This window comes from Olea europaea, chromosome 14 (assembly GCF_002742605.1).
Source record: "Olea europaea var. sylvestris chromosome 14, O_europaea_v1, whole genome shotgun sequence".
Taxonomy (NCBI): domain Eukaryota; kingdom Viridiplantae; phylum Streptophyta; class Magnoliopsida; order Lamiales; family Oleaceae; genus Olea; species Olea europaea.
The window spans coordinates 10,713,730-10,725,212 of NC_036250.1; the positions used below are offsets into that span (position 1 = coordinate 10,713,730).

Sequence of the window (11,483 nt, forward strand, 5' to 3'; positions counted from 1 at the left end):
TGTATGTGTGTGATTGCCTAATTCTGTTGTATGATTATATGTTGCATTTCAATTTGTTTGATATGTGTGTTTGCATGAATTTGAGGTAATGTGATTAATTAGTGTGATTGTTTGCATGTATAGTGGGTTATGATACATTAGCATTGAGTTGTATGTCTTTTGGTAAGGTGGAGTATAGATGTCTAGGGGTACATTATGGTTTGTGGGGGGATGTGGAGTGTGTTGGATCACGAGTAGAGATGTGATCAAATGTCTAGAATCCTTTATCTGTGAAAGAGATCCTGTATAGGTAGAGTGTGAGAGAGACACTTCTATCACTTCAGAGAGGTGAAGACCCATTATCTACGTAGGCTGGGAGAAGTGATGTGGTGATAGAGGATTATCTCGAGAACTTAGGGTCTATTGTGTTTTGCGAATTAGACATGAGTTGAATGACTATCTAGTGAGCATAATGGGCGATGAGAAGAGATATATGTTCTCGAGGTGGGATTAACATGAAATGGGATAGGATAGGCGTGGTGAGATTTTTTGTGGGGTTATTTATGCATTTATTGCATATTTGTTTGATCGTGTGCTAATTAACTTGGTGTTAATCTTTGCCTCTATGTGAACGAGATTTTGAAAGGATATGTGTATTATTTTATATAATATCTTAATCGCGTGATTATTTGTTCACTGTGAATACTTGTTCCTACTTGGTACTTTTGGACCTCAGCCATAGTGAGTACATGGAGTAGGTATGATATGTATTTCAGGTTCGAATCACGATGTAAGTTCTGTGATACCAATTTTATTGGATTACCTTGATTGTGCAAATATAAAATTTGTGTTTTGTTTGCTTGCAGATTATTGGGCATCAAGGTGGAGATTATTGGATTTTGATGCCCAATAATCCAGGAGTTGATGTTAAATCGATGTTGGATAAAATAAATATCGATATCCAAGATTGATGACCCGACCCTAAGACTATTTGGGCCATTGGAAGCAACCTAATTAATTAGTGTTGCTCACAGCCCGATTTCTATACTCATTGGATAGCTTTTGTATGTTGGCCCACTTATCATATTTATATTGGACTTGGCCCATCTCTATGCCCTAACCCAACCTATATAAGTTGGCCATTTTTTGTCATTAACGGGTGTCTGTCTTGTTTGAGAGAAAACTAAGTTCGCCTTTTTACTTTGTGCTCCTGCTTGGCCGATTTTTTTCTTCTTCTCTAGCCTTTGGGGCACTGCCTTTGTGACTGTAAATACCGTCTCTTTGTGTCCTAAGTGGGTACAAATCTTGAGCAACCAGAGTGTGGAAGAAGTTTAAGATTTTGGGTCATGATTGCTTAGGTGTATTGATAAAGTTGAGATTGGTATCCTTAGTCTGAAATTCCACCAATTGGAGATCAATTATTCAGCATATATGTATGCAAATAAATTTAATCCTGATCAATCCACATTTCTCGACTCTAATTTCAATCGATAAATATTATTTTATTTTATTTTGACTTGTACAATAACCAAAATTTTAAAACAGATTGAAAGCCTAACTAAAACACAATAAAAAATCAAATCAAGATACATCAAAAATAAAAAACACGGCAATCACAATTCAAAAGCCGACAAACTAAATATAAGACAAAATAATATATTGTACCTTTACAGTTCACTTCTAGTTCCAAAATATGAGTAATTACATGTACGCGTTAGTACAAAATAATAGCATAGTCAATAAAAAGCCTTGTCAAGTTTCAAAAATGAGAAGACTAGTGTAGTCCAAACTTATAACATGTTCGATAATAGGGTACGAACTATTAAGATTTAAAAACATGTAAATGCGATGAAGAACTTGAAACTAATGATCATCATGTGCCTCATGATCAGGTGATGGTGATGGTTAGTGGGCACTCAAGAGCTAACTATTCCAGCAGTAGCACCTGGCATTATCTCCTCTAACAAGGCGAGAGTACGCTCATTCTGGCTCTGCAAGTTATGCACAACTTGACGAAGTTTAGCATTCTCTCGTTGTATCGTGTTCGCACGAGATGTAGCATGTGAAAACTTTAGCCCCCTACCCAAACCCCTATAATAGCAAGAAGTAGTGTCAAGGACCTGAGTCGCTATTTCATTAGGAGTGAGTTGTACTCCTCGACTCTCACTTTCCTCTCCCTCGACATGTGCCTCTTGTGTGGTTTGCATGTCTATCATCTCCTACTGCATAACAATAGGAAAGTATTAATGCAAATAAAGTAGTAAAATATTTTTTCCATTAATAATAAAGTTAAATAAAGACATAAGTATTTATTCATTACGTATTTCTCCTCAGCCATGGATGGATCCAACCTTTATTATCATTATAATGTGTGTTCTTCCATAGTTGAATTCTATTTGGTCGTCCAGTCCCATTATCCTATTAAAAGAAGTAAGAATAAGTGTTCATTGAATTGAAATTACCTTTCCAATAAAAATGGATATATTTCCTTACGTACCTCCATAGCTTGACATTGAATAAAGGACCTTGAACTAGAAAAATGGCTAAACTACTGTTGTGATCTATTTTCAACTGCTACCTTGGATATTTTCTGGGAAACACAATTAAATACAATTGAAAATAGTCAACAAACTAAATAAGGTAACAAATAAACATAAATACCAGTTAAAATACATATAAATGTACTTGAAACCGCTCACTTTCCCAATAGTCACACAAATAATCCCAATCAGCTTGGCCATGAACTTCTTTAGGCTTATTTGCTTTCCCATGAGCTATTGGTTGGTCTAGACACTCCTTGTAGTGTACGTGCAACTCATATCAAAACTCCATAAAGGAAGTGGCCATTGATTTCTCCATGAACTCTTTAAGAGTTGCATATTTATCATAATGTAAAAAACAGCCTATATATAATAATATATAGTGAGTGAAAAGAGATATAATAAGAGCTTCAAATAATGCATAAAAGAGAGTTTACCAAGCATTGAGGCAAGTTCAAGTATGTTCCATGCAAGTGTAAGTTTTTATCTCCAGTCAACTTCTCTTTCTTACTTTTAGAACCTATTACATTTGAACCATTAGATTGACCTAGATTTGAAAGTGTTATTCCCATAATTGTTTTCACTATCTTGCTCCGTAATTCATGAAAATATTTTGTAACCTCAAACCCAAGATGAAATAGCATAAATTAATCAAGACAATTCAAATCTAACTACAGTCCATGATATTTTTTTTGTTCGTTCAATATGGCTCTTTATGCATGTCTAACAACATGAGAAGCATATATACAATAAATAGAAACAAAAATTAGAAAAGGGATATTATCCTCATTTTATAAAGTAAATAAAATAAATTTAAGTGAATGCAAATTGGTTTGCATTCATATAGTTCAAGAAGTTCTATTTATGAGCAACCTAAACATAACAATTTTGTTTAAGAAGTTCTATGTTAATGTCACCTCCACTTTGTCGTAAATTGAGGAATTTTCAGATTCAGTCACATCTTTTCAAAACATCCTTTGGAGAGCTGCAAATATTCGAACACCAGATCCTATTTCAGATACAAATCGGCTAGCATTAGGACCAGTAGGTCACCCATCAATGTCTTCATAAATGATTTCCAGCTTCCTATGAGTGGCGTTAACTATTTGGGATGTGCCTATGCCACAAGTACGACCATGATGCCTACGTTTGAGTGGTGGCGCTACATGTGATAAAAGAATATGATGTCAATATAGGGAAAAAATATAGTATTTGGAACTGAAAAAATAGATTTACCTGTCTCCGTTGGTACAGTGGCAGTTGCAGGCTACATTACAGGTTCGAGTAGTGTGCTAGTTATAGTGTTCAACTGTGTTCTAGGAGTAGTCACACTGATTGGGTGTGGTGGCTTCCTCTTTGCTGGCATTGGAATAACCTACTCATTTTTCAAAATAATAGTAAAGATAAATACATGTTATCATGCATAGACTCAGCAGAGAGCACAGAATTAGAAGCATTTAAAACTTCAGCTTTTGTCATAAATGCTATTTACTTAATTCGATTAAAGGCCACTAAATAGCCTCTAATTATCTTAAGCACGCCATACTCAAATTTACCACAAAACCAGCATCATTGAATGGAAAAGTTCAGGGAGCCTTTTCTACTCAAACCCAAATCCTAAACCACCATCCTCTGTAGTTGTTTTGCTCCTCTAATTTATTCCAAATAAAAAACCTAACCACAAGTGAGGGAAATCAAATCAAATTTCCTCTGCAAAGATTACTAAAAACCACCATCCTCTGTGTTTGTTTAATTACCGACTGGCCATCATATGTAGTTTTGTGGGTTATATACAACATGGTCATAGAGCAAGGTTAGCTATTATCAAGTTGAACCCATGGTACTGGTCTGCTTCTCCCATAAGTTCCTCTGCAAATTCTTTGGGATCATTTTTGCTCTATAATACAACCAACACAATATTAATTCAAAATCTAAGAATAAAATCAAAATTTGCACTTTCACCTTTCAAGCGAAGATTTACCAATAGAAAAGATTTTTTTTTTTTTAAAGTAAAGAAAGACAGCAAATCATGAACTCAACTACTGGGAAATGCTATAAGGACCCTGCAAGAGACCTCGTGCAGTATTAAAGCATTCGTGACGAAGTTTTGCAATAAAATGTTTGCTAATTCAAAATGATTTGGAGAATGGCTTTCACTTAATTGAATCGTACTTAAAGATAACATGCTGTATCATGCCGGAATGGGGAAATGGAAAAATCACCTTCAAGAACCGAACAGGGAGATTTCCTCTGGTCTTGCCCCTGGAAATTTGATTTGATTTCCGTCACATTCGTAACGAATTCAACAGAAATTAATGATATTTTCCAAATACATACCTATTAAACAAAGATAACCACAATTAGTGATATGAAGGATAGAAATGACAGATTATTGAAAGAAAAAAATTGGGGATGAATGAACAATTATAGGTAAATCAATTGTACAAGTCAGAAAAATTTACCCCAATAAAGGAAACTTTTCACAGTAAAAACTCAAAAGAAATGATTTAGGGAATAGAGTTGAAGGATCTGAAACCCGCGAGTGTTGGAATATCCCGAGCTCTTGTGTGGGGCGATGAGAGGGAAAGTTGAAGTTTTTAGAAGATAGTGAAATTTTGTAGTCTGAGTGATTTTTCACCCCAAAAAATAATTTTTTAATTATTATTTTACTATTTTAACTATAAATTTTGACTTTTTTTTTCACAAGTGGCTTTCACTTTTTTTCTAACGATCAACAAATCAATTCTCAAAATCATTTCCAAAAGGGGGCGATAAGCGGGAATTGACATATGAGGGCTGGAGGAAATGAAATAAAGTCCCTGTTCGGCAATTATTAAAAAAAAATGTATATAATTTGTTTATTTCAAAATTTATTAAATTACAAATAAAAATACTCAATTAATTGAACTAATCTATATAGGAACATTGACATTGAATTATTTTAAGTTATTAATAGCGTAGTAGATATATTTATTAGGGATGGGCACTTTTTCCCAAAACCGATGAAATGGGACTAAAACCAAATAGAATCAATCGGTTCAAATCTGATTCCTCTATTAAATGGGTCAACTTTGGGACCATATATCAAGAACCCAACAGTTTCGGCCTGATTCTCGATTTTGCCTTGAGAACAATTAGTGAATTCGGTTCTTCCGAGTTTCTTTTTCTACTTATATCAAGATGTACTAGATCTATGAAAAATAGACCCAAAATAATGTCTTGATAAAATATCATTTTCTGTACTCTTCTTATTTCCTCTAATGGGTAATCAAAAATCAAACATAAATAATTTTATAAATACTTTACAAATTCAAAATTTTAATGTAACTTAATAAGAAAAAATATATTTTTAGTTCAATATTTCAAAAGAATTCAATTTTTTTTTTGTTATTTCCAACGTGACCGATCATCAATAATAAAGATCCTTAAGGATTGCGATAATCTGATTATTGTTATATGATTTTTCTTAAGAATTAATTTTCAATCGAAATTTTGATGCTTATGCTGTGTAATAGAAAATTATTTAAAATTAATGTTATTAATTATAGCATAAATAAATTTTATTGGTTTAATCAATTTATCATGCTAATCTCGATAGTCGCGTTCTTGCAGTGTTAGTTCACATCTCGGAATATATTTTCTACTTCCTGCATTGAGGAAGTACTACAATTTTTTATTCAAGTTTCACGTAAAGGTCTGAGTATATTGCTTTATATAGGAGCTTTGACATTAGATGTCACTATAATCATAATCGAACGTCTCGAACCAAAGGTTCGAGTCCAATTCATAAAATAAAAATGGAAACTTGAACTGTGAGTTATGACAAATGAATGTCAAAACTATATTCCTTAATAGGAACTTACAAGAAGAAGTGTACATTACACACTCGACGGATTTGAATCCAAATATGCTTATAAAATATGCAAGCTTTGTCAATTTATATATGAATTGAAGCAAGCCTCTTGGAGCTGTGATCTTTGATTTGATAAGAAAATCAAAACGTTTGGTTTTATGAAAAAAATGAAGACAACCTATGTGTTTACAAGAAGAAAATGGGAGCACTATCATATTCCTGATATTGTATATGGATTACATTGTAATAGGTAGTAATATCCATACACTTCAATCGTTGACAATGTGGTTGTCAAATAATATCTCTATGAAAGATATAGTAGAAGCAACTTGATCTATAGAAATAAATCTAAAAAATTGCTAAACTCATCCTAATCTATATAGATGAATTCTAGAGAAGATTTTTTATGGAGAAAATGAATCGAGAGTTCATGGATACGGTGATGCTAACTTCTAGTTAGACTAGAATGATAGCACATCTCAATCATAATATTGGTTTACTCTAGCGATGTGTTAGAAAGGTTCTAAACAAGAACAATCATTGATTCAATAGCAAAATCCTTATATATCATTGCTATAGAAGCAACAAAGGTTGTGGTCTGGATTAGGAAGTTAATCAATAAACTCGAAGTAGTTTTTAACATTGTTAATCACACGCTTTTGCATTATAATAACAATGCAGCCATTGTGTAAGCGAAAGAACTAAAGTCTAATAAATGATCTAAACATATGTTATGGCGGTATCATTTCATTTGAAAGATAATACAGTGAAATGATTTAAAGAAAAAAACCAATTCTCACAAGTTATGAAATTGCAGATCCACTAACAATGAGTTGTCATAGCATAAACATGATTTTCATATAAGACTCTTGTGATATTAGATATATAAGTGATTGAATCTAGTGGAAGTGAGAGTTTGTAAGCGTTTTGCCCTAAATCCAATCAAATTTGGACATAAACACTTTTAATATATAATTGATGTATTTCATTTATGGCACACTTGTTATTTAATTTAATTAGTATTCTAAAACATTAAATGATAGAATTTGTATATTCAAGTCTTGACAATTTGCTAATAACAAGAAATTGTGATTGTAAAACACAAATTACATATGATGGAATCTTAAATGATCCGCGGTCATAATTAATAACGAGATACGAATATCGTTATTGTGGATAGAGTATTATGTGTGACATTTCTTACTTGTGAAATAAGTAGTTGATCTCACAGATTAAAGTGTAGTGACACTTAAATGAACACGTGGATATTTCATCATAGGTATAATTCTTTATAACAGTTTCTCTCTAAGCACAAAGAAGATCCTTGGTACGAATTGAAGATTTTGTTCAAATTTTGCTGTGCATGTTAAAGTAAATTTCCAACAATAAATTTTAAGATAGTTGAACTGCTAATTTAAAAAGATTTTCCAATTCTCAAATCCAAAGTTCAGCTGGGGTGCTTGCTCCCTTATAGGTACATATATATCTTCATGAACATAAGATTTTTTGAATTCCTTTTAAAATTCTCCCTATTCCCAATTTTTCTAAAAGTTCTCCTTAATCAGCTCATAATTGGGGTAATCATATCCAAAATACATCATTAATTTCCACGTGATGAAAACTATTTACTTTGTGGTCATCAAATAGTTTTCTTTCAATTATATTATATTCATATATTCAATACCATATTTTTCTTATAACATTTGACATTTTCAAATAGTTTTTATCAATTTTACTCAGTTAGTGCAACAAGTATGAAGTATATGATAAAATTGAAAAACATCTTAGATTTTTTTTGAGATAAATATTATTATTCACAAATTCTCACATTATTCTACAATTTTCTCTTCATTTGTTTGAAATTTAAAATTTTAAGAACATAGAAATGGAATTTATATTCATTTTTACAAAATAAAATTTCATTGTCAATAATGTGTGTACTCAAACACACTTTTGACATAGCCAAATATTTTTGTCTGTAAAAATCCAAGTATATCCACGTGCTTGCCAAAAAATTGATGTTTACCTACCGATTTGGAAAAAAATTATGAATCAACTTGTATTTATTTTGGTCAGTAAATCGACTGATCCCATCAAATATTTTTGCCCAAAATAAGTACTTTACCGATCAGTTTTATTTGATCAGCAATTGTTTATATCGAAAGCCGACTAATAATTTTCTCGGTCGGTAAATACTAAGGCGCGAAAAAACTCCTGCCACGGCAAAAGTGAGATATTCACCGATCCTGTTAGAATAGTCAGCATATGTGTCTCATCTAGGTGACTAATATATTGTCTTGGTCGATAAATGTTACGGTGCCAAGTAAAATAGATACTTACCGACCAGTTTTTTACATTTGTCGGAAAAGGTGTCTCATGTAGGTCAACTAGTATATTATCATGGTCAGTAAATGTTAAGGTGTGAAGTTAAAATAGTATATCTACCGACCCATTTCATAGTGGTCGGCTTATATGTACGTTATAGGCCGACTAATAATTTATTTGGTCGGCAAATATATTTTTTGACAGCTAATTTGTAGCTGGTCCGGAAAAATTGGTCGGAAAATATGATTATTATTGACAATTTCCATTTGGCCGGGAAAACTGTGGTTGGTAAAAGTTTACCCAATTAAAAAAAAAATTTGGGCAGTAAAAGTGGTTTTTTACCGACTAATTGTCATTGGTCAGAAATAGCTGGTCGGGAAAACTATAGTTTCTTGTAGTGGTATAATGTGTTTCATATCTCCATGCTTAGAAAGCACGTCATGATCCCAGTCATGTGGTAGATTTTCAATTTTTGAAAGTACATAAAGATCAGACGTATGAGGAAGCTCCAACAAAGATATCAGTAAGAAAGAAGGTACATGTGTTTAGGGCAAAGAGATACATCTAATATAGGCACAGTGCCTTGATCATGGATTAGAAGATACAGCTTCGGAAAAAAAGAGGATATCAAACACAAATATGAAGAACTTTTTGACTAAGATAATTTCGAGAATGGAATTCTTTTAATGAGGAAGGGATATGATATCCTAGATATATTGAATATTGAATATGATAAAATGATTTATGCATTGTTGCAGTTGTTGCATGGAAATAAGTACTTTGAGTTTAGATTGAAACTTCAAGGAAAGTTAAAGACAAAGTGCAACATCTTGAAGTTTGTGGACTCGAGTTTAAATAAGGAAAATATTCATTTTATACAAAATAGAATTTATATAGGACGGACCCACATAAGTCATGTGGGGTCAAATGACCCCACAAAGCTTTTGGTAATTTTTTTTCCAAAAAATAGTTATTTTGACTCATTTGCGACCTAATTTGACGCACTCATTATGGAATGTCAAACAAAGTCAAAATATTGCATTTTTAATACAATTTTGAAGCACTCATGGCCTAGTTCTTCGCTTGTTAATGGAATGTGAACCAACCAAATGTAGCAAAAGTAACGACGCACCAAAGTATGCCGTTCCAAACGAGTATTTCAATAATATTCAAAATTTCAAAATTCACTGATAACAGTATACTGTCCGAATTCATAAATTGTCTACGTCATCTAGAAGCTCATTTTGAGAATTAAATCGTAGTCATATTGAATTCTCTAAACAGGCATCGAAAATAGTTAAATATGCATCAAGGATACGTCTTAAAAGAGGTGTCTTAACTCGTTTTTCTTTAAAAAATTTCAATTATTTCATTAATGTTTATTATTTTTGTGCAATAAATATTTTAATATAAACTACACCATTTTATTAGGAAATTTTACATGGAATGTGAAGTCAAGAATTTTACGATCGTTGAGGATTAAACGTAATTCGAATTACTTTTTCGTTAAATTTAAATTTCATTTACTTTCTAGATCAAATGTTGAATTTGTTTCAATTCATTTACTTCTTTTATTCAATCTAATTTATTCACTGTCAGCTTAATTTTTGTCAACAAAATGATAAATAAAATTGTACAAGTAGCAAAATCCACTTAAGAATATTGATAATGATATAATTATAAGAAGTTTTCAAAGTACAAAATGTGTATTAAGTTCTTTTCTTTAATAATATATTATTTTTTCAAAATTTTTTTTTTCCACTTTTATTTTGACCTATAGCGCAAAAAGTTTGGATCTACCCTTGAATTTATATGATCATCATATGAAGGGTTTATGTGTTTTTAACCTTATAATTCATATTTCAAAGTATTTGGATAAATTTATCTTTAAGTTATGAAATGAATATTCATAATGATTCGAATTGGAAATTCGAGGCACTATAGTTTTCAAGTCTAAAAGCTGACTTCAAGGCTCTCAATGGCGGTAGAATATGGAATGGAAGGAAGATTTTCTGAAAAATCTGACGTCTATAGTATTGGTATTCTAATGTTAGAAATTGGGAGTGGGAAAAACAACACCAACTTCTACAATCACAAATGGTTGCAGAGCCTTTTGGGCTGTGTAAGCCACTTCGTAATCTACCCCCTTTTTTGTGTTTTCAAATATTTCTCAGGATCTTATACATGATAATTTGTATCAGCATGGAAATTATGGAATGAAGACAATGGCTCCACCTTCATAGATCAAACAATATACAAGGCCGTATTCCAGGGAGAGATGGTGAGGTGCATTCACATTGCACTATTGTGTGTACAAGAATTTGCTAATAAATGGCCTACAATTTCGACTATACTTGCAATGCTCAATTGGAAAATTGTCAATTTGCCTCTATTGGAGCAACCGATTGTTGCTGAGAAGTGGAAATGGAGTCATGTCACCTCTTCCGAGACGGAAGTCTCCATTAACGATGTCACTTTTACAATGCTCTTTCACATTTTTAATAAAATCCTCTATTTAGTTACCTAAGTTTTCTTGTTTACTGTTTCCTTATGTTACATATAATAGTTTGTCGACATTAGATCATTTATGTGTAATAATCATGAGTTGTGTTCGTCCAATTATATGAGGTTGAGATGGGCTACTTGCATTTTACCGGACATCAATTTAGTTTGCACAAGTTTGAATGTAACTTTTTCAATAAATTATGTTTAATATTTATGAAAATAAAATATAAGATATATCGTCCAATTATAAGAATTACGGAAAACTAATTCAGTGTTCATCC

General features: G+C 32.0%; 1 protein-coding gene and 1 long non-coding RNA gene across 7 annotated transcripts; one reads left to right on the forward strand and one right to left on the reverse strand.

Moving 5' to 3' along the window:
• Positions 1-1,596: 1,596 nt before the first annotated feature.
• Positions 1,597-5,085, reverse strand: LOC111409136. Of its 6 annotated transcripts, XR_002705434.1 has the most exons (8): positions 4,982-5,085; positions 4,742-4,856; positions 3,756-3,894; positions 3,437-3,681; positions 2,665-2,882; positions 2,477-2,569; positions 2,300-2,397; positions 1,597-2,201 (listed from the first exon to the last, which is right to left on the reverse strand). It is a non-coding gene; the product is annotated as an uncharacterized LOC111409136 (long non-coding RNA). The 6 variants fall into 6 exon arrangements; XR_002705432.1 differs by having other exon boundaries at positions 2,300-2,569; XR_002705430.1 differs by having other exon boundaries at positions 2,477-2,882.
• Positions 5,086-10,675: 5,590 nt separating this feature from the next.
• Positions 10,676-11,224, forward strand: LOC111409500 (G-type lectin S-receptor-like serine/threonine-protein kinase SD1-13). Its single transcript, XM_023039546.1, has 2 exons — positions 10,676-10,817; positions 10,899-11,224. The coding sequence occupies exons 1-2, from the start codon at positions 10,676-10,678 to the stop codon at positions 11,222-11,224; spliced, it is 468 nt and encodes a 155-aa protein (XP_022895314.1).
• The last annotated feature ends 259 nt before the right edge of the window (positions 11,225-11,483 follow it).

What these genes read in the sequence shown, in the direction of transcription:
- LOC111409500 (XM_023039546.1), top strand. Translation starts at nt 10,676, where the DNA reads ATGGCGGTAGAATATGGAATGGAAGGAAGATTTTCTGAAAAATCTGAC. An exon ending in GTTGCAGAGCCTTTTGGGCT is followed by an intron (nt 10,818 to 10,898) that starts GTGTAAGCCACT and finishes AATTTGTATCAG; the next exon opens with CATGGAAATTATGGAATGAA.